The following is a 25,593-nucleotide window of genomic DNA, read 5'->3' on the forward strand; positions in this document are numbered from 1 at the left end:
TTTAGTCTGTACCATCACCCATTTTTTACATTTATCACTAGTTACCTCTTTACTATCAGCACACATTATTGTGATATGGTCTGAACATTTGACTTTCAAACTAAACATTTTAAAATTAACAATTAGATATCAGTACCTTTTTACTTTTAACACTGTTGACCTTAACATATAGCTAGATCCATTCAAGATGGCCGCTGAAACCAACCATATCAGAAATTGACCTGCTGACCTTAATGACAAAATATATCAAACCATCTTGAAACCATCATCAAAGTTTGAGTTTTAACTGCAAAATGACTAACTATTCTCTTTACAGTTCACATAATCAAAGCTTAATTTACTGGTAAAGTTTTCCTTTGTAACTTCCATGCTCAAACTGTATCACAAGTACATATAGCATACAATATGAAAAGTCAAGGGGAAAGAGGTATCATGTGACATCACCAATATTTGTAAATACATATTGAGAAAAGCTACAGTGAAATTATCATCTTATATACTAAATTAACTAACTAGTTACAGCATTGACCGAGTTGTTCATTATTTTATTTTTATTATTTAATTCTAATTTTTCTAGTTTCTTCCATAGATCTTCTCGTTCTTTTTCCTTCTTTTTCTCTCTGGAAATGAAATAAATTGGAATTAAACTTGCTCCTATTGCAATCTCTTCAAAACATACAATTATCTATATATAAAATCTTCTCAATTCCTTCTACAGAGTGAGCTAATGGAAGGCAGCACAGCGGCATTATCCTACTTTTTTTATATTTCCACCTGCCGAGTGATCTTTAATGTGCATGACTGCAGCAAATCTCTCACTCTCTGAACCTATAGTAAATACAGCTCTTCATGTAAGACATAAAACATTTCACTAAAATGACGTCAAACACTTAGTTTAAGTGAAATTGTAGCAAACAAAGACGTCTGATTGAAAATTGGAATGGTGGAAATTGATACTATCAGTTTCCTCGATAAACACATAAAATTTAGAAAATCTATTTACATTATCTTTCCAGTATTCAAAAATAAACTTACTTTTGTCGTTCTGCTTTATAATTGGCTGTTAATTCATCAAATAATTTACTATTCATCTCCATAAAGGTTTTTAATACATTATAAACCAAGGCGACTATAGTTTGATTCCAATGATCTTTAGATATTCTATATAATGCAGGAAACATGATGGGTAAAACTTGAGATGAGTTCTCTTCTATTAAACTCATAATATATTCATTATTCCAATAATATAATGCTCTTTCTGCAACCTACAATACAAAAATTCAAACTTTTTCTTCAAACTGTGTATATTTTACATCACTTATTGACAGTTGAAAGGTAGGCCAAAATCTGCTGCTCTTGTGAGACTGCAACATGCATGATGTTGGCTTAAACTGCAGCAGAAATGTAAGACATGAAACTTATTTCAAAATTCCAAATGGTAGAAGCCTCAATCATATGAAGACTTCTAAATACTTGATTTACAAAAAGTAACAACAAAATTTGAGTTTAATGAGATAATACAAAAATTTATTTGTTCTTCTGTGATTTTGCTGTCTGTGAATGAATTTGTTTGCTGGGAATGCAAGACAGATCTAACAAGGCCATTGTGATCTAGAGTGATCCATTTACCTGAAAGTGTGGACTGGATACACAGCGTGCTATTTGTTTAAACATTGGATCAATGATCTTCTGGAACTGAGTTGGTTCTATCACATCTAGTATTTCTTCAATTTCACCAAGAAACATCACCTAATAAAATACAGTAGTAGTTTTTTTCAGTAATACACAAATATTGCATAATATACGTCAAACTAAAGATTTCTAATTATGTTTTTTTAATATTTCAATGACTTTTTTGTATATGCTGGAGTCTCAAGAAGAGACGAGTTTTCCTTTTAACTTTCAACCACACTTGATGGTTAAAATTTCAACAGTGAGCTGTAAACATTATTACTGATTAGCATATCTACAAAATCTCAACTAATTCTTTTTCCTTTTAAGATGTCTATCACAAGTCACGTGTGTATCACTTAAAAAATGAACTTAGAATATAAATTTGATCTACCAACCTCTTTCTGACTACTTGTTTTTGGCCAAACTTTTAACAAGCCTTTTATAACCTAAAGAAAATAAGAAAACATATTAAATCTGAATAATTGTGAAGAGGATAAAACCATAAAAGTATACAGGTGAAAAATAAGAAAGATTTCTAATGATTCACCGATTTTTAACTGACAAATTATTAGATTATCTAACACAACAAAACATGATAGAATTCCAAGTAAATCAAATTAAAATAACTTGGGGCCATTGTATTGAAAATATTTCATCTATTTCGAAAATTTTTTTGTATGAACATTATAAACCTTATTCACGCTATGTTTTTGAGACAATGAAAGCAACCTTTATAACACAAATTATGTCATCCATTGATAAGTTGGCGGCATCATATAAATGAATAGCCAATTTGACATGTTTTTATTTATTTTGAACTGTTGACAATTTCCACTGCCTGCAGTACTGGTTATCAAAACGACTAGGCATTTCTTTCACATGAGCCCATCCAACCTGCATCTGGCAGGGATTTCAAATATTTACTCACATCTTCCGTTAACATGGCATCTTTTTCTAGAAACTGTACAACACAATATGCCAGCTAAAATAGACAAAATATGCTTTATCTTACTCTAGAAAAGTCTTATGTTTATCATTTTTCATATCTTTTAGTCTATGGCTTATGATATAAACAGAGTGTATATTAGGTTTTTTCTCTTTCTTAAAGTAAGAGTAATCTAAACTTGTATGTCATATATATATATATATATTATTAGATGTGTCATGGTTCATAATTGGTATTTATCAAAGGAGATCAATAATATTATTTGCAAAGCCTAGCTATTATCAGTGTGAATTCTCCATTAGAATACCAAATAGTGTATGTTATAGAAATTATAAAATACAACAATTATATAACTAAGGCTATTATCAGATTATAATGTAAATAAAAATCAATAATGCTTACCTGAGCATGATATAAACTTAAACTTCGTGCCTTATGTAAAGGTATTAGTACCTTTGTTAAAAATAACTTATGCTCAGGTTTTAGTGGTAAAGCAAAACCATTGATAATGCTGAAAATACAAAGAAACAAAATTTTTGCATAAAACTGAATGTCACCACACAAAAAATAGGATGAAATTTGAAGGCAGGATATCTACCATTGTTCTGAACTATTACCTTCTCACACCTTATTGATCTTATTATGTCACCCCTTCATCCTAGATTTAAGCTTAAAAGGGAGATTTAGTTCTTTGATTTTGTGATGGACTCAACATGCCATCCATGATCTGACTAAATTTGTATGCAATACATGTTCTACGTCATTAAAATAATCTAATACTTTGTTCTTAGAAAGACTTCATATAAGAGTATTAAACCCATAGAAATACATAAAAGAAGATAGTGGCCCACAGCCATATACGCCCACCAAGACATGCGGATGGTAAAAACAAACTATCCATTTTAAGTTTCATCAAAATCGGTTGAAAACTAAGAGAGTAATAGCATATTCAAGATTTTGGGGCAAGGGCAATAACTCTTGCTTCTATCGGTCGAAAATAGCTTAAATTCAAACTTGATCTTCGTTTTATGAATATGTATACACATACTGAATTTCATTTGATTCCATCAAAAAATCTAACAGACGGACCAACGGACGGACAGGGGTGCCGACATTATACGTCCACATAGAGAGATGTGGGCATATAAAAAATTCTGGATCTGCCTTTTGAATGAAAAAGGCTTTGAATTGCATGCAAGATATAAATAAGTCTCCTTTATAATGTTTCATTAAGATGGTAACCTAACAACATAAAAGAATTGCTGGAGGACATTGTGCTAAATGTAGATGGTATTCAAATGACAGAATTATGACTAATGGCTCAAATGTCCTACTGTCAGGAACAAGTTAGTTATTAGAAACACCATTTGAATAATATCTTATATGAAGAATAGACTGTACCTGCCAAGAATTTCCAATAATTCACCAACACCATTAAATGACTCAGTTTCATAAATAAACCTGAAAAAATAAAACCATTTAAACTGAATAAACATAGAATTAGGTATAAAATATAACATTTACATTATTCTCACCATTTCCCTTACAATTCATACAATTTTAAGCTGATAAAAACAGATTAAGCTGTTGGAGACCTCTCTTGAGTGGAAAAATGAACACTACTGTCTTAGTACTTCCATTGGTAAATAAGATTTTACTGATTAGTTTTTAGTGTAATAAAATTAGATTATCAGCTTCAAAAAGTTCTGAGAGTCAAAGAATGACTGCATTGAATCTAAACACAACAAAAAAATATATAAATTGCATTCAGTAAAAACATATTTCAAATAAAATATACGTCCATGATTTAATTGCTATCATTTACTTTCATTTACTAATACTGATATTACAATTTACATCAAATAATCAGTGAAAGTAGATGCACTAAATCAGCAAAAAGGTAACTGTGGTGTGGTGTCCAAAGAAGGAAATTTTGTAAACACAACAGCATTAGCTTATTTTTATTTTACTTCCAACTGTTGATGGACTGTGCAGTCTATAGCACACCAGGCCTCACTTTATTGTCAAATCCAAAGAACTAAGACACCCTTTTAAATGTGAGCCCCTCTGACCTGCATCAGTGATGGGGGCAATGCGGTTGAGAAATCAAAAGGTATTATTTCGACCCATAACAAGATTGAGCCTTGGACCTTCAGGTTAGAGAATATCTTATTGCTCTTCCCTAGACAATGATCATGAGCCATATTCTCCAAAAAATATAACCATAAGCAGAAGGAATACTCTTTTATAAAAATACAGTACAATTCAAACGTTAAGTAATATTTTATAGATTTTCACCCTTCTTTTGACATTTAAACCAAAGACAAGAATGTAAAAAGCAGCTTGTAGGGAGATTTTGATTAATACTGTTCAATACTAGGTGTATTCTATATATAGATATATAATATATGTAGAACTATCTGGTGGTTGTAAACATGTTGAACTCTGGTATTTATTACTCAGTATCATAAATCTCTTGTGTTTACATGTAAAATGTACAATTTGTTGAAAGTCTTACGTACAGTTACTATAGTATGCAAGGACATGATGCAATTTAGTCAATTTTACTGCCAATTTTCAGGCAGTTCAGATAACTATATGAACTGAAAAGTTTTGTTTTCTCATGTTTTTTAGCAACTTTTTCACTGTGTTTGCTTTCACTTAGAATTTCCCTATAAAGCACAAGTTTTATGCAATACCAAAATACTTTGATTTCTTCGGAAAATGCCTCAATAGCATTTCAAATATTATACTAGTTTGAAATTTGGCTCCAGTAAATTCTTGTTATTTTTTGTCTCTAATGTTCACAATTCCATCACTGAAAAGGTGCTGACTTAACCTTTTTTGCAATATGTAAAGAAAGATATTATGAAAGACAATCTTACTCACCTGAGGAAAAAATTATTAATCTGTTTTCTGATGAAAGCCCGTAATCCTAAAAACTTTCCATATATACGATGTAATACAGTTTTCAGAAAATCTCGTTCTCTTGGGTCTTCACTATCAAATAATTCTAATAACTGAAATAAAAAACAATATACTTTGATATATACATGTATATAGATAATTTCAACTTTACTTAAGCTAACCTTTACATTTTTAGCTTGAGTACTTTATAGTTTGTTTTTCTAATTTCTCATAATGTTCTAGAGCTTGTTTTGTTTTTTGGACACCTTATGTCCCAAGACTACTGTGTTTCACAAAGCAGGTTAACCTTTTATCAGTTACAAAGATAGTATATATCTATGATGTTATACGATTTTGAAACTAGCCAATCAATGAGCCTTCATTGGCCATTTTTGTAAATATAAACACACTTAAATGGTGAATAATCAATCCCTACATGCAACCTCTCTCAGTTTTTAGTGGTTAAATCTTAGAGCTTCAAATGAAAGTTTTTGGATAATGTGAACCACAGCCCTTTCTTAACATTGATAAGAATCATAGTTTGAAGGACAATGTAAACTGATCTATTCATGAATGAAGATTAGGCTTCTGAAAATAACTTGACAACAGTTTGACCTGGGTTTCTGTATAAATACTTGGTATTTGTTTCACTGAATAATAACAATCACAGTATGTTTCAGTTATGTGGTCTAGGTCATGGTGAATAATCTAATTATACACATAACACAAACATTTCCTATAGTTTACTATAGTATAGATCTGTAGTGTTGACAGTTGTTTCAGAGCAATGCAATTTAGGGTAAACAGTAACAGGCATCCATGTGGGATACAAGAGGAGATTCTATCACTTTTAAGGCATTGAAAGGCATTTCCTTTATTTATAGAAATCTTTTCATTCCTCAAACCAAATCTTAGTGGTTTTACTTGAAAAAAAAATGCCACTGGCCAAAAAGATAGAGGAATTTCTCTAAAAAGAAGATGTCTGGGTTTGGTGAAAAATGTAAATAGCTGCTGCCCTTTCCCACAGTATGATTAAAGTGGGAAGGAGTGTCTAAGATAAGTAAAGTCAACATTGTAAATGGACAAGGTATATTACTAATAGTATTCATGTCATGTGAAAATAGCCCCTAGGTCGACTTTAATTACTATATGATATATAGGACTTAATAATGCTACATATAATATACATAAAATTTTCACATTTTCCTTTACCTCCATTCACTTTTACTATGTGCCATAGCCATGGGCTATTGTTTGCTTGAAGAATAATGTTTTGACCCATTGGCTTCCTGTTTCCCTACTTGCACTTGGAGCACTATACCCACTGAATCCCCTCTCAGACAATTTTATATTTTTAAAGATTAAGATTCAGACATGACAGTAAAATAAATCGGTGACCTTTTGTCAAAGAATCCCCTTCCCACATGGCTACACTTGTTGAGAGACAAGGCTATTAAGAACCAGAGAATTAGCCATTCAAGTATGACTGAAATATTATAGCTCTGTATTTTAGACTGATGGAATGAGTAATGTGTGATGAGTCATACTTCCATTTCCTACAACTACATTTTCTTGAATGAATTTCTGAGACAAAATACATACATGTACATCATAAAGCTACAATGTACAGTATGTTCTAAGTGTGGCCTCAGGGCTTGATTGAGTTCATGTTTAAAGGGACATTTACACCATTTTAGGGGGTTGATTTGAGTCTTGAATATATGTAAATAGTCTTCAGAAGTACTAGAAATTTCCTTGTCCCTTTAAATACAACTGTATTTTTTTTCCATGCCAAATGAACTTTGTTCACTATGTCATGTATCTTAAATATCATTAACTGTAAAAGATTTAAGAATCACGGAAAAGCCTGATATAGAATAAACATCCCTTAGATGTAGGTTAATGCCTGAATAAAAGTACAAAGTATTTAACAATTCATTTGAACACTGACACAATTTAATAAAATGTTTTTGACCAATCATACCTTTGTCTCAAAAACAGGAATTTTTTTTTTAGCTAACCCAATCAGTAGTAGTGTTTGCAGCTCATGGTCAAAATTTGAGACATCAAATCCAAGTGTGTCCAGAATTATTCGTGTTTGAAAGTTTAAAAGACCACTTGTCTTTTCTTGAGACTAAGCTTATGCCATATAAAATATTGAAAGAGAAAGTGAAATTCCTAGTTTGAAGTATTTTTGGAGGAATTATGCCATTTTTGTACACTTCCTGTACTTATGAAGACTATTAATTTACATAATATATTCAGCAAATCAACCTCACAGAAAATGGCAAACTTGTCCCTTTATGTTCATAGCAAAGAAAGTTGTACCAAATGGAGAAAATATATTCTGCCATTCTGTGTACAAGGCCTAATCACTTCTGATAGTTACTTCTGTATATATAATACATGTATAACATTGTATATTTGTATATTATGTATCATATATGTTCCAATATTTGGTTATCAGTACTACTATTATTTATCATTATTAAGCTCAGGTAGAAAAAAACCTTTTTTTATATTGAATACAAGAAGAGTGTTTCTTTTAGATACTATATTATTACATAATTATACCATTATTTTGAATTTATAAATCCAAATGTATAAAATATAGGTTTAACATTTGTTTTATTCAAAACAATTGTTAATCAATTTTTGATATTGATTAAAGTTGTTGACTGTTGTATGTTCATAACAATGTGTATAATATCAGATGTCATTTAAAAACATGCTGTAGAAACAATCAATAATGGAATAGAAATAAATTGAATGTCTTATCAATTATTGTCAAGCTCATTAAAATGCAGCCCCACAAAGTGAGAAAATAATGATATCTTCATACAAGGTTTCTTCCTGTCTTGTATGATATAATATATTTTATACTAGGTTACTTTCTGTCTTGTATGATATAATATATTATGTACTAGGTTTCTTCCTGTCTTGTATGATATAATATATTTTACACTAGGTTTCTTTCTGTCTTGTATGATATAATATATTTTATACTAGGTTTCTTTCTGTCTTGTATGATATAATATATTTTATACTAGGTTACTTTCTGTCTTGTATGATGTAATATATTTTATACTAGGTTACCTTCTGTCTTGTATGATATAATATATTTTATACTAGGTTTCTTTCTGTCTTGTATGATATAATATATTTTATACTAAGTTACTTTCTGTTTTGTATGATATAATATATTTTACACTAGGTTTCTTTCTGTCTTGTATGATATAATATATTTTATACCAAGTTACTTTCTGTCTTGTATGATATAATATATTTTATACTAGGTTTTTTCCTGTCTTGTATGATATAATATATTTTATACTAGGTCTTTCTGTCTTGTATGATATATTTTATACTAGGTCTTTCTGCCTTGTATGATATAATATATTTTATACTGGGTCTTTCTGTCTTGTATGATATAATATATTTTACATTAGGTTACTTTCTGTCTTGTATGATTTAATATATTTTATACTAGGTTACTTTCTGTCTTTTATGATATAATATATTTTATACCAAGTTACTTTCTGTCTTGTATGATATAATATATTTTATACTAGGTCTTTCTGTCTTGTATGATATAATATATTTTACACTAGGTTACTTTCTGTCTTGTATGATATAATATATTTTATACTAGGCTACTTTCTGTCTTGTAAGATATAGTGTGTTTTAGTTATAAAACCTGTGTAGATAAATACACATGTTATAAATAATTGGTATGATAAAGAAATAATTATATCCAGTTGACCTGAAGGCAAATTGTTTTATATGATAAATATTGTAAATGGGCTGCATAATATATAACCACCTGGATAATTTAGTCATGCATGCACAATTTATATCAAACAAGGAAAATGTAAACAAAACACAATCCTGGGTTTATAAATATTTAGACATCTATTTTTGGGTAGAGGAAGGTCCATTAAAAAAACAAACACTTATAAAGGACTGCACTCATTTTTTTCCCCCCAAATTTTAAATCAGATATTATCTTTCTGCTTTTTCTTAGTTTTATTTATGATGTTTGATCTTTGAACACATCTTTTGACATAAAAATAATCATATGACTTCATTGATCCTAATGATTTGAATAACTGAGTGAATTCAAACTTATAATTCAAGTTTTAATCATTACCAATAATAAAATTCATTTCATATCTAGCCTTAATTAGCTTTCCTAATTAATCACCACAATTTTGCAAGAATATTGTAAATTACAAAATTACTGAAGATTTCACTGAATCTTAGCTGACTGGTTTCAACTATCAACTCATTAAAAACTGGTTTTTCTCCACCACTGAGAACTTTTCGCCCATTTCTATTACCATAAAATTCTACTTTAAATGTCTTCTGTCTGACTCTGTATCAAACATCTTACCATTAGATTAATGATAATGTAAACTGCTTCATCACAGAATTCATTTACTGTCATTTGATTGGCCAAATGAGAAACTGTAAACCAATCACGTTCAAGTTTTCTCAAACAATCAATCCCTCCAGTCTCTGATCTTATTAGTTCTGCTTAAGTTGGGAAGGAATTGACTTTTCATCAATAATAATAAGAGAAGATTGTAAGCTGGAGGCTAGAAGAAATGTGGTACAGCCAGCTTATTACCATATTAACTTTATGTGACATTTGTTGTCATGACGCAATCTCAAAGACATAAAACACAAGATATTCTTACATTAAGATATTAATATCTCGTAAAGGGCAAAATATTTTTATGCAATATTATATTATCTTAATATATTTCTTTAACTTTTCTCTGAACTGTAAATTCAAAAATGTTAAAATATCACATTAAATGATAAATAATTGTTTACAAACTGAATAGAATTCCAGCTGTATCACTTTGCACAATCAGATTCAGGCATCACACACTAAAAACATTAAAACTGTTTTCATTTTCATAATGTTTAGATTTTAACACGTATTGGTATAATGTATATTATTATTATTCATTTTATAACTGTTAGTGAGAACGAAAATATTGCTTGGAAGTGACATTTACATTTGTTGAATTGCACCAAAACCAGATTTCTTACGTAAATCTTGAAACTACGGATTGAATTCTTTACAGCATATATTTCAATTCATCCCAATAATTCACTAGAAAGTATTCAAATAATTTTGAACTAAAAATTAAGTGATAATCGAGAATTAGTACAAATAATAAAAAAGTTTAATGGATGTTGAATTAGATTACGTCTTAAGAACAATTACTAATTGATTGACATGACTTGATTGACTCTAATAATCCATTGAATATTTTCTTAATCAGTCATTTTCTATTCTTAACTTAATGACTTCTTATTATTTATAAGTAGTTATTTGTTCACTCACTCACCATTTTACCAACCATTCAAGATTTTCTCAACCTGATGACTTGCATAAATAATGAGGTAATATTTAATGATTTATCATAATTTTTTGAAAGAAAGGATATTTTATGAGGATATGAGTTCAAAAGATATTTATACAGGACATGAATGCATTGCTGATGTTGATTTCAGACTTTCAAAAATAGTGCACAAAGAATTGTTGTTTTTTACGAAATGTTTTTTCACCTAATGGTACTTCTCTTCTGAGAAGTCCACTACTATACAATTATAACTCCTGACTTCTGACGGAATTGTTCTACTTGTATGGATTTAGATTACTTAATCCAAGTTTCTCTCCGTAGGTAAAAATGTGTATATTAATTAATTCATTGTAACCTGAATAGCAAACTTATATATTGTCTGAATTATTAAGGCCTCTTCGGTACCTTATACATTTTGTAACATCAGTCATGAGCTTTTTTATCAAAATACTTTCATTTTCTTGGTTTTGATGACTTATACTATACCCTACTGAGGATTCTTTATTCATCATAAATTTACATTGAATCAATCACTTTCAAATCCCTGCATTTAAGGAACCCCATTTTGAGGGGTTGATTTGAATCTTGAAAATATTTCAATAGTCTTCAGAAATACTAGAAATATATGGAAATCGCATAATTCCTTCAAAAATATCTCAAACGAATTTCACTTGCTATTTCTATAGATGCCTTTGAAATGTCAGTGTCTCTAGAACAGACATTCAACTTGTCTTTTAACTTCCAAGCGCGGATAATTCTCGGCACACATGGATTTGAAGGCTCAAATTTCGACATGATTAGCCATAAACAGTAATATTGACTTGCTGAGCAAAAAAATAATTTTAAGGTACGGTTGGTCAAAAAATGGCACATCTGTCCCTTTAAAATTATATCAGATATATAGATGGAGATCTAATGAATAATGTAAAGAAGTATTAAGTAATCATATCCGCTAACTTGGATCATTTCCCTATATTTATTTCTAGTAGACCTCTTCCAGACTTTCTGAACTTTCCAATGACATTGGTAGACTTGGAATGGTTCCAATAATCTTGTAATTGATAATGTAGGGGAGTAAAGACAAGTAATTTTCTAATTCATCAATGCCACAGCCTACACTAGATCATATTATACCATTTTTACATTCTTACTAAAAGCTTGATGGAATATTCAGAAAGTTATTATTTATAAACTTGTTCATCAGTCATGGCACATTACAATTAAATTATTTACTGGCATATCAGAAATATTTACTAATAACAACTATATAAAGATTGGATACATGTAAAGATCATCAATAAATGGGCAGAGATAATTGTTTAGATTGACTTGAGATTGTAAAGAGGTTTCTAAAACTTTTTATGTGTATCAGTACACATTGTAAGAATCGATTTACACCATTACATTTTTCAATCAGATGTCTGTGGTTCCTGCAATTCCTCAAAACCTAACAGTTTCATGAAGTTAGTATAGCATATAGCCTCATATACAAATAAAATAAGCAGTGATAGTGATGTCATCGAACACTTAGTGGTACTGGTAGTGGTATTGTTGGAACTACAGAGGTCTGATTGAAAATTGGAATAAAATAGAATTTATCCTAACAATGTATACTGATACACATAGAAATTAAGGTAAAAAAAACTTTTTACAATCTCTTTAATGCAGGATCATTAGCTTTATAGTAACATAACAATACTGTATATTATAGATTTTCTTCTGTTCACATGCAAAAAGAAAGCATTTAAAGCTACAGCTTGTTCAGATTATGCATGTAATGAGTCTTTGTAGCCTTTTTCATCTATCAAATAATTTATAAAACAGAAATAAGTTCTATCAAAAGAATACAACCATGAAGACCGAAATATCACTAATGAAAGCTTACCTGTAATACAAATTTTTGGTCTATATATTTCTTAGCCAAACTCGGTTGGAAGTCTGGAGATTCAAGGAACCGAAGAAAAAATTCATAAACAATCTGAAAATGTAATATCATAACTTAGCAATTCAATTGTGACCAAATTTCAATATTGCAATGCTGAAATGCTCATGAGAACATATAGCTAGCTCATTAATGATACTTAGTTTACTCAAATGTCATATAAACCCTTTTTTTCCAGATCAATTGTACTGATGAATTATAAAAAAATATTAAAATACATTAATTGTAAATTGACTAATACAAATTATTCTCAATGCAGAAGTTTTAGATATAGAAGGCTTAGATCAACCAAATCCTTCCATATGTAGGTACAGATTTATTTTAAGAACCATTATATAATGGCAAATATGAATATGTATAGGTTAATAAGTATGATCACTACCAACCTGTAAATGTGGCCATGATGCTTCTAATGTAGGATCATCTTCTTCAGGATCAAAATCAGGATTATCATTTGGTGGAAGAGTGCGGAATATATTACATGCAATCTGCAATAGATAAACAAAAACTATTTATTTACTGAAAATTTTAAATTTGAGCAAGATTTACAAAATCAATCTAACATTGTATATTGTGTTTAATGACGTCACTGATCGCGAAGAACTTTATGAGATAAAGCATATTTAGTGACGTCATCAAAGAATTTTTTGTGGAATTGCAGGAACCACAGACATTCGACTGAAAATTAGAATGGTGCTAATTGATGCTATCAGTGTTTTGGAAAACCTCTTTACAATCCCTTCAACATGTTGTTATTCAGAGTTTAAATAATTTGGAAAACAATAAAGTCAACAGAAAACAGAAGTCTTTTGGTACAACAAGATGAATTCTAGATAATGAAGAAGAGTTAACAAAGCAATCTTAATGTGGTATAATCATATTGATCTCTTATTTATACACTAGTAACTAGAGTCCACTTATCAAATGACCAGTATCCACTTTCTTAATGGATCAAATCGAGTGCATCTGGAACAAAAACAATCATGCCACCAATGTTTTAGTGTTTCATTGTATAAAAGTTGCTGACAAAGAAAGTTCTTTGGAATGACCTTTACTGATTCAGGTTTTAATTAAAACAAGCATGATCAATGGCTATAGTTGACTTTGAAAGAAGATGTATGGCTCATTAATTGTAAGATTAGTTTTGTTTACATTCATAATCCAGTATAATCCATTTGAAATCCTAAATCATTTAATCATATTATTCTGACAGTCATTAAACCATATTTTGCTAACATTATGTCAAATGACCTCATTTTCATAGCACAGGGACTATTCTTCTGATTTTTCAATGACGAGATCAGGTTTCTTTGTTAGTGGTCAAGAGGGGCTGACATGGAAAAAGCATGGTTTGGGACAAAAAACTGAGAAAAAAAAATCTTCAGTAGCCCACACAGGTGCAGAAAAATAGAATGTATAACTCCATCTTTCTATATATTCTGATTTTAGTGTTAATAAAGGAAACATGTGAATATGGTAATTGGCATAACAACTAGGTAATATAGTTGTTGTTGGTTACACCAGTTTGGCAGTGTCAAAGCCAAGCTGAAAATTGAAAAGTTTTCTCTGACAGACAGCATAGCAATAAAGCTAGATATAACATGAACTGTTATAATTTAAGCAAGCATTCACCTCTACAACTGATTATAATAAATATATATGTAAACAGGATTACCAAGACTGGTAAACGTCTTGTTGGCATGATTACAAAACATTATTCTATAGTTATGATGGAAATAGAAATACTCCTTTCTTATACAGACAATTAATATTAGTTCTAAAGAAGCCTTAGTTTGAAATGTCAGATAGACTTGAGAGCAAAAGAGAAACCATTTCTATTTCACTGTTTTATACACCTTTATTTGATTGCTTTCTCAATGATTTATTGGTGTTTGGTTTGGAGAGTATGTAAAAGCAGACGCAGCCAATAAAAAATTAGCACAACCTGTTAATGATACAGTAAAATTTGATACATCTTGCAGAAAAGTTAAGAAATTTGTTAATCCAGCGAATGGTATGTTGTTGATCAGGTGCCAAACTATGAGTAGAACACCTTTTCTATTAATAGCCAGATGATTTGTTGCACTCATAGTGTGTTGATCTGATTTCAACTGAAGTCAAGGATAACATCAACAGTTCTCTTTTCTTCAACTTGTTGGGCACAAAGTGGATTTTTGTTTTGTGTCAATTTCTCTAAATTAAAACCATAAATGTCAATCCATGTCAATGTCAAATATCAGCTTAAAATATTGGTTTTTCTCTGTAATTCGATGCATTTGATTCTGACATTATTTTTGAAAACTTAACTTAAAACATTATTTTTTGTATTCCAGTCACTTAAATCAATTTTATCTTACTAATTTTTTGAGAATTAGGCCCCAGGCTTAAAATATAATGCTGTTAAGACTTAAATTCACTACTTTTGATTGATTAAGTTGGCATAAATCATGTTGTGGAGCTTGTGATCAGGTACAAATATAAGCATATACAAAATTCAACATAGTTTGATATGCTTTTTGATCTTCCACATTATTGAGAAAAATTTTGAAAGCTCTTCGATCAGAACTATAGAATTTTTCTGAAATGTCAGTAGACATGGAAATACAAAGATGATAAAGCATTCACTATTTCTATCTATGCTCTCTCTTCCTGAAACAAGTTTTTATTTATAATCTGGAAAATGGCAGGTCTCATCTGTGAAATGAAATTGATACTTATATATTTTGTACTTTCCCTGAGCAATACTGGAAAGCACTCGCTCGATCTAACCAATCCTAAAAATATCTGTCCAATAAACAAGAGTATAAAGAATATTGTATTTGTCACTAGCCATTTGTTAAGACGACCAGCTATAAAGGATATTGCCAAGAGGTTTAGCACTATAAATCAATAAAGAAAGTGTTAAGTAAATAATACTGGAAGAGGATATTGGGAGTGCATTAACAATGATATAGAAGGAACCTACACTTGAATGTGGTTAAACACGCAATGGTACTCTTACTTCTTATTATTACTCAAGACTTTCCTTGTTTCTTGAGGCCAAGCAAAAAATGTAATTCGAATTAGCTTGCTGTAACATTACATTTTCTAGAAAAATTCCATCCTTTCCCTCACACTTCATAGGATTAATAAATGTTTATTTTTTCTTATATATGATATTGTCTATCAGGGAGTCATATGGATGTCAAGATGAGAAATATCAATACTAATTGTTTAATTCTTCAATGCCTGAAACAATCTAATGTAGTAAGTTTGAAGAGATTGTAATGAGTTTTTCTAGTATTTGTATGTATATCTGGTACTCTTTCCATTTGCACTAATCTTATTTCCTTTCTGACTTCTGTGGTTCAGGCAAAATTCATATCATGACATCACAAATGCCAATCGAACCAAATGGTATTGCTGCAATAATAGCGTCATGTTGGGTCCTAGAATTATATCTGTCAAAAGGGATATCAGAATGGTGAAAAAGGGAAGATTTCAGTTTACGATATACACTCCGTCTACAATAATGGACCAAACAAGATCAGTGACAAGCACGGTGACAAGCACAGTAATATGCTGTATCATGGGTTTGAGGTGGAAATGAAGAAGACAGAACTGACAACCCACTCATCAGCATGATTACACTAGTTCCACTGAAATAATTAGTTACCATGTACTTCACAGTCACTTTCTACCAATAAGAACAAAGACATGATGAAAACGCTTGTGTTTCAAAGATGAATGTTCTAATTCAACTAATCAAAGTAAATGTCGTGGTAGAGACTCAGAGCAATTAGTAAGAGACCAATTATCTTGGATCAATACTATAGAACCACATGCATTATTATTGATGAAGTCAAAAGCCTTCTCTCTCCTTAAGTATTAATCTGACAATTTTCACCAACATTCTTCATAAGATTTCTCCTCAAACAACCTGTTCCAGACAAGCAATTTACTTTTCTTTTGTTCTCAGTCTTGTTTTTTCATTCTCAAGTTTCAGATGATTGTTGGAAATATCAGGAAAGGGATTCACAGTGAAAAAATAAGGCAAAGAGGTTTATAATTGTCAGCTATTATTAGTGTTGGGCCTAGCCAATCATGCCATGGTACGCAATATAGGGTAACAGAGTAAAATTTGACACTTTATCTGAATATTAATGTTAACTTTAAAACTGTGCTATTTAGAAATGTAAGTTGATAGGAGTGGTAAATGTCTACCATCTTTTAAGTAGTTACCAACAATTTCAATCAAGTCAGTGAGAAACATTTGTGAATCCTTTCGTAGACTTAAACATAATCTGAATTTTTATGGTATTGTCAAGTATCGATACACAACCTTGTGATACGATAAAAATATTGTGGTATGTCATATCGCGATTCATCAATTCACATATGTATCGTGTATGTATCGTGTATGTATCGTGTATGTATCGTGCCAGCAATAGCTTGTATGTCCCGTAAACTCTTACGACATGAAACAAAAATTGTTATTTTTCTTATTCTGGAGATTTCAACTAAAAGTATGGAGCCATTATACAGCCCAACACCAATTTTAAAGAAGTTTAAACTGCTTAGCCTTACTTAGCTATTAAACTAACAGTTCGTTAAGTAAGCAGTTTTTAGCATACCCCATTTTTAAATTACCAATGCAGTACCCCTTTTAAAACAACTCAAGGCTGATACATAGAGTTAACAGTATATTCTAGAAATATTTTCACATATAATTCACACTGTTTTTAATAATGAAAATTTTGCATACTACCCCTCAAATAGTTTCTGCTAGTAGCAATTTGCTCTACAGCACTCAAAATTCAGTTACTAGCCTCACTTTAACTACTAACTTTGGCCTAATTTGAATTGAGTCACATTAGTAGTAGTTTTTGTAGTACCTAACTGACAGCTAGTCAGACTAAAATAACTCTAGCATCAGTGAGATAGAAGGTCATACAGTCGAGATGTAGGTGGAAGAAAATATGTCTACAGTATGTGTATATAGACATATTATTACCACTTGATGCACTTCAGACTTCCTTATTTTAACTCTCCTGTCAGTGGGCAAAGGCACTAGATTTCCTTAAATTAATCTATAGACGGAAGAAGTCGAGACTTTATTTTATTCCAAATAAAAAAAGAAAAGCTAAAAAATTTTATTCTCACTCATGTATTTTTTTTTACCTCATACCAATCGTCTCGTCAGAATGGCAGGCATAAAAAATGTTGAATGTGATTGGTCAATTACTTACTCTGGCTGTATACGGAGCATTTTGTCATGTGATTGATATTACTTTAAACCGATGGATTTGATGTTGATATCTAAATGGCTGCTTCTGCTATTGTATACCAATCACATGATCAACGACAAAAATTAGCGAAAATACATGCTCGTCTGCCCAAACATTATACCAGGTGCACCTTTCAGAAATAAAACCTCACAAAACAAACCATCCAGAATAAGTGACAACCATTGTTACTAATTTCTGAATTGCTTTTTTATAACGTAATGTACCCAAATTAGTTTTTTTGTCCAAACAAACAGTTTCAATTTTGTATAAAGTGTAATCTCCTTTACTAGTAATTTAAGCACTGATCTAGTTCACCAGTAGAGACCATGTAGGTTCCTTCATATTAAATATAAATTAATCTAAATAGAATATTGTTTACTGAAATATATTCATGTAAATTGTCACTTCTGAAGAAAAAAAATAAATCGATTCAAACATTACATCCACTGTAATAACTTCAAGAGAGTAATGAACCCATCCTTTGGGGACATATATAAAATATAAACCAGGACACAGTTTGAAAAGCATTCCATGATATTATCAAAATATATATGTCAACAATACGCTTGGTCCAGTTGAATCAATGTTTACTTAGGAGTACAGACTAAGCCAAGACTATTAAATGTTATTTTTCTCATCCCAACTTTTTTTTATTTCTATAATTTATTCCTAACCATGTTTTAAGAGTGATGTGTGTGACATACCATGTATATATTTCTTTTTTTTGGATGAACAAATTCAGTTATAATATATTATATTGTTTACAAATGTTTCATGCTTGTCATCACTTGATTTTAAATCAATAGTATTAATCCACACAATAAGCTTATAGTGTGACTGCTTGAAGAATTATGATTTAATATTTGATTTAATTCCTCTTGATTTTGTCTTGACTTTTTCTCTATGTCACTTCATCAAATGGAGATTTCTTCTATGATTGTGACTCATTTGCAATCCTGGTGAATTTTTCTATGACTGCAAATCTTGGTGATTTTTTCCAATATAAGCTTAGTAATTGTTACCCCTGGTGATTATATCTATGATTGTGATTCTGGTGATTTTATCTATGATTGTGATTCTGGTGATTTTATCTATGATTGTGACTCCTGGTGATTTTATCTATGATTGTGACTATGATTGTGACTCCTGGTGATTTTATCTAAGATTGTTGACACCTGGTGATTTTTTAACTATGATTGTGACTCCTGGTGATTTTTTATCTATGATTGTGACTCATGGTGATTTTATCAATGATTGTGAGTCCTGGTGATTTTATCTATGATTGTGAGTCCTGGTGATTTTATCTATGATTGTGACTCCTGGTGATTTTATCTATGATTGAGACTACTGGTGATTTTATGTATGATTGTGAGTCCTGGTGATTTTATCTATGATTGTGGCTCCTGGTGATTTTATCTGTGATTGAGACTACTGGTCAATTTCTCTACGATAGTAACTTCTGTGGATTTTTTAATGATTGAGACTTCCAAAGATCTTATCTATGACAATTTTAGAGATAGAAATGAAATGAAATGAATGGAGTTTTATGTCCTACTCTTCTACACCTAGTGGGTTAATGAAGACGGGCAACGCCATGCAGGGTGCCATGAGGGAAATTTTGCCAATTGAGCGGCATTAGCCTGCTCTTTTCGATTTCAAACTGTCGAGGGATCTTTAACGTGCACAGCCTATAGCACACGGGCCTCGTTTTATTTTTAAGAGATAGATGAAATATGTTTGAAGTTGGACTAGAAGTTTAATGATAATTTAAAGATTCTTATGGTAAAAAATCAACCAAGAATAATTCAGGTGCTGGTATTGCAAAACAATGAGAAAGATATCCAAGAATATGGGAGGATTTGAAAAACAAATAATGTTAATCAACTTAAAGCAGAAAGGCATGACACTAAGAATATAAACTAATTTTCGCCCAACCTACCTTGTAGCTATAAATACAACCATGTTATCTTTCTATCAAGTATTTCTATGCTCCACTATATAAAGATACTAAATATAGACCACACAAAAAAGTTTCTAGGGCAATATTTGTAGAAAACACCTTACAAACAAAATTTTACTTTTTTAGCTGTTGTCATTAGTACCTTTTGGGTAGAAAAGAAAATGTGTGCATTTATATCACTAACTATGTTTGAATTTGTATAAGAGAAGAGATTTATTGCGTTAATTTCCAATGATTTGGATATCATGATTACTATGAAGAAGAAAGCGTATGAGACCCTGTGCTTGTACCCCAAATTTTCTTAATTTTTATGTGCCCTTTTGCTGTAAGATTGAATAAGCTAAGAGGTTTCTGGAGGGCTCTCTGTTCGATGGCACCATAATATTGGAAGTAAGGTGTCCATGGAGACATTTAAGACATTTAATCTGATAATCAAATAGTCTATTTTTAAATGTAAATCCAACCATGACATTGTTACTTGTAAAGTACAAATTGACTTATATTTGTTTACAAATCACCAAGGACTTCAACGCAATAAGAATCAATACAAAATCACTTCTTAAATAACTCTATTCTGGGATATTAATTTTGTCAAGTAAGGTCATTTCAATAATATAGTTGTCCACAATTCACGCTTGATGACCATAAAAAGAAATCACATTCTTACACTCATGCTAAAGGGTCTAGTTAAGTTTGTACTAAAAATGAATTTGAAACTAAGGTGTGATGATGTGTTATGTCATGTCAAGAACTGTGATCAATGTGTGCATCATTTCTGATTGATGGCATAAGATTTGATTTGGAGTGAAAGCAGAAAATATTTAGGTCAATAAATATAGACTGGATTTACCTTACAAATTATCAAAATATTTCAAATTCCATTTCAGGCCTATAATACCAGTAATCATAATCATATTTTTGGTTTTCATGCCAGAAATAAATTCTAGTGAAAATGAATTTTTGAACAAGTGTTTTCATGGTTCCCAATAAGTTTTTGTGTGAAAGTAAGATAATAAAACTAATTAACTATGACAAAGAGGGGTAAGGTAGGATCTAAAATATGATAAATTTAATATAAATATTTATATAAACATATTTTTTGTTCATCTTTAATCATTCAAATTTTCTCAACTCTCCTCTAAAACATTTGAGTACACGACAACAATCCAATGAGATGAAATGAAGTGAAATGAATGGAGTTTTACGTCATACTTTTCTGCACCTAGAAGCTTCTCAATGTCAGTCCAATCCTCACTGATACTAGGAAACCATGTTTAAAAATCAGACCTATGCTGGGATTGAACCCTAGACCTTTAAGGTTAGCCAGCAAGCATCAAACTCACTGAGCCACCGCGACAACAATACCATTTAAACATGCAGACAATTTCAATTATGTAATGCACATATTCTAGGACCACAAATTTTTTAAGATAGCTTTCCAGGCAAGGTAATAAATGCCCACTACCAGTTTTGATTTACAAAAAAAAAAAATTTGGTAGTACAATCAAAATCTGGCATGAATCGAGCCTTTAAGTGTTTACGAGCTAAAAATTGAATGCGTTTCCAAGAACAATTTAAAATCATTAACTATTTTTTCAATTTTCAATAAAGTTCATCATTAACTATTTTTTCAATTTTCAATAAGGTTCATCCTTGGGTGATTACAAATACTCACACCAAGTTTCATCAAAATCTGTCAAAAATTTGTGTCTTTTAGAGTGTTTACAAGTTAAAAATTGGCACATTTTCAAGCACAAGGGCAAAAACTCACACTTAATTTTTTCGATTTTTCTGATTTTAATAGGATTCATCCTTGGGTGTTTACAAACACTCCCACCAAGTTTGGTCAAAATCCATCCAGAATTGTACCTTCTCGAGTGTTTACAAGCAATTGCGAATGGAAGGAAGGACATGGGTGACGCCAATATACGCCCCCCCATTTCATGAGGACATATAAAAATTGTCCGATTGTTTTATAATTGGCCTGAAAAATGAATATTTTCTTACTTACCAATCTTACAGTTTCAGGATATGTAGGTTCTGTGAGAACATTTCTTGTTGCTGTGATATAATCCACTAACTCATTTAAACAGGCTCGTTTAATTTCCTTACTCTTCAGATCCGAGACCGGATCCATAAAATCAAATACAACACAACATTGCTGTAATTTCTTAATAAATAATTCCTGTTGCTCAGACGGACTCACATCTACAATAAAACAATAAATATCATCAGAATAAGCCTAGCCTAAAAAAAACTTGACTGCTGTAGGAAATGAATGCAAAAGTTATGCACCAATTATCATCTGAGTGCATTTCCTTGATTGGTTAATTTTAAGTGCCGTAGAAGATTTATCTTCAGGTTTCTCCAAAGATTTGATAAACATGTGACAGTATGTTGCCTGATGCTTAAGGGCTACCAAGAGGTTGATAAAGCCTCAATTTCCTCCTGAAGATTTCTCTTTGAATCTCATTATTTATAAATAAATATTGTGCAGGTTAAGAAAATATTACAATAAAACATATTTTGCATAAAGATATATATCAAACAAAACAGCAAGAAGACCTTCAAGGGACAGGTTGGCCATTCTTTTTAACCAATCATAAGTTAAGTCTCAGAAATAGGAATTTTTTAGCGAAGCCAATCAGTAATAGTGTTCACAGCTCACCGTAGAAATTTGAGCCTTTAAATCAATGTTTCCAGAATTATCTGCGTTTCACTGTTAAAATGACGACTCGTCATATTAAGATACTCTGTGATATATAGAAAAGATATATATAGAAATAGTGAGTCAAGTTCCTAGTTTGAGATATTTTTGAAGGAATTAATTCATAAATGTGGATTATTGCTTTTCAAAAGTAATTATCAAAATTTTTTCATTTTCTGGCAATTTACAGTCAAATCATCCTTACTTTAAAGGGACAATTTTGGGTGCTGATTTGGGTCTTGAATATATCTAAAGAGTCTTAAGAAAAGAGGAGTTGTCTTTTTAAGCTTTTATGGTGAACTATGAACATTATTACTGATTAGCTTAGCTAAATAATTCCCGTTTCTGAGACTAAGGTATGATTGGTCAAACAGATGGCATAACTGTTCCTGGATGAGTGAAGAAAAGTTACTGAATAGCGTTAGGCCTACTTACAAATATTTTTGAAAATACTAACATAAAATCCTTCACAGAAACATCTCAATTCCCAAAGAGAAAATTATCCTTTTACAAAAAAAACTGATATCAATCCAAAAATACATATCAGAATATGACATAACATAGCCATATGGATCTTTCAAGTTTTAATAATTAATTGACTATTCATCTTTACAATCTGATAGATATCACTCCCTACCTATTTTATATTGTTTTTGTTTATTAAATCTACCCATGTCCTCCTAGTTTTGTTATCAAGTCCAAATATAAATAAAATCCATTTACTGTGACTAACGACTTGTGTGTGAGCTCATAAAAACTAATGAAAGGAATTAGTAACTATGAGTAAATCAAATGACGTAAAACTTGACAATAAACCTCAAGATAAAACTGTCTTCTATTGTAGAAACTTACATTAAAGACGCATGTATCTTCAATTCATTTGCACAATTTTTTGCCTTAAATTTTTTGAAATATTCATGTTTTGTGTTATCATCACCATGCTAGGGATTTGGTTATTTTAAATCTGACCTCTTTTCAGACAATTTAACAAGTTTATAAATAGGATATATAATATGTACAATTAACGGAAAATTATTTCTGTTAGTTACACTTTTTAGAAGAAAAGAATAACAGAAATGAAATTGGTCTATTACTAGTTACTCAGAATTGGGTCATGTCCTTTGAATAAAAACCTTCTGGAATAAAACATGGCCATTTCAATTTCAATTAGAGACTTGTATAGAAAAGACATAGAAATAGAAAGTGAAATTCTTAGTTTGAGGTATTTTTGAAGGATTTACAAAAGATCCACATGTTCCTTTAACTATATGTAGTATACATTAGTGCACATCGCTAAAAATACTGATCTTAATAGAAGAATCAAATCAAATTTTTGAATTTGATAGTAAGTCTGTCTATGTCTTGTAGTTAATAAATTGAATATTCAGAATCCAAACTGAGACCTTAGTGCCTTTTTACCCTGTATTTATGCTTTATAAAAATATCAAAGAGTGAGAAACAAATACTGATTAATCTCTATCTTTCCAAATAATATTTGTCTATTATATTTAAGTTATATAGACATGACAGTCTTTACTGATAGATAGAATTTGGATGGATATGCAGTCAATAACAAAACATCACTTTGACATTCGCTTTGACTTAGTGAAATTACATATCATCTTCTCAGGTTATGTATGATTTCTTATAGGATAGAAAAATTCAATTTAACACTTAAACCAAAATCATGCTTACAACTTCTTTAAGGTTTAAAAAAAAAGTTAAATGTATCAAAATGGTATTTTATAGGATATTTTTAACAATTTTCAAATAAAATACTTTATGAACTGCTTTTTTGATTATGGAACTGGAAGGCTGTAGCCATTAATTGTTGTCTCATGTGGTCATAATGCTGTCTATAAAGTAAATTCTAAATAATAGGCTCATTAGTAATCACTTATTGATTAATTATCTATATTGTTTCATATTAAACTAAAATATTATGTGAGATATTGCTATGAACATAGAAGGAATGATAACTATGTTGCAACATCAAAGCAATATGGCGTTTGGCATCATGTTTCAATTCTGTTTCCAAGAAGTGGGTCATGCTATATTTAGAACAGCATTTCCTTTTAATAATTTGTCGGCTTTTGGAATTCCATAAACTGTGACATAGCATCTGCTACATCAAATATATTCAATCCCAAATAAGAAAATGGGACACGTTCTATATATAGACATATAAATTCTCTGCCAGGGAAGCATCAATGGCGATTGTGAGCAGATAAAGGAAACAGACATTAACCGGTCAGTAGGGTCGATTCGACCGCAAAATAGCAACATTGTTGCACATTGTAACGTTCTTACTTTATAACACCATGTATTATAACATTTATTGATCATTACGTCATAGGTCATATTTCGTTGTTGACAATGTAATAAATTGTATGACAATATACAAACCTTTAAGATGAGGCAATGGCTGAAGCTCGGGGGCATTTTTAGTCCGATAATGTGATGATCCTTGAGACCGTTTTTGCTTCTTTGATTTGATAGATATTTTATTTGTAAAAGGATCGATACGATCTGTTACTTTAGCAGACATTTTGATGGAAAATATAGAGTAAAAAGCGGGTGAACCGCGAGTTATATTTCAAAACTAAATCATAGATCTATGTTACGCAGAGAGAACATGGCTTCACAAGCCTTGCTTACAAGCCGACTTTTTGACAAGTCCGAGGATACAACTCGACACAGCTAGATTAAATCCACTATTAACTCATCCGAAATATTTCTTTTATTCCATACACACATTTAGCTGATTATATACACTCCATAAATTATATAGAACCAGAAAGTAACGGAATTA

The 25,593-nt window shown here is 30.6% G+C and overlaps 1 protein-coding gene across 1 annotated transcript; it reads right to left on the reverse strand.

Annotated features, from left to right (window-relative positions):
* Positions 1 to 1,031: 1,031 nt before the first annotated feature.
* On the reverse strand, positions 1,032 to 25,329 carry LOTGIDRAFT_133243 (hypothetical protein; the record flags this gene model as incomplete). The annotated part of the gene is made up of 11 exons (XM_009067525.1): positions 1,032 to 1,265; positions 1,630 to 1,749; positions 2,070 to 2,120; positions 2,603 to 2,656; positions 3,023 to 3,131; positions 4,022 to 4,081; positions 5,510 to 5,640; positions 12,791 to 12,883; positions 13,234 to 13,335; positions 22,086 to 22,282; positions 25,188 to 25,329. 11 exons carry the CDS (start codon positions 25,327 to 25,329, stop codon positions 1,032 to 1,034), a joined length of 1,293 nt encoding a protein of 430 aa, XP_009065773.1.
* Positions 25,330 to 25,593: the final 264 nt, after the last annotated feature.

The sequence above is a fragment of the Lottia gigantea genome (genome assembly GCF_000327385.1).
Source record: "Lottia gigantea unplaced genomic scaffold LOTGIsca_83, whole genome shotgun sequence".
In the NCBI taxonomy this organism is placed as follows: Eukaryota; Metazoa; Mollusca; class Gastropoda; family Lottiidae; genus Lottia; species Lottia gigantea.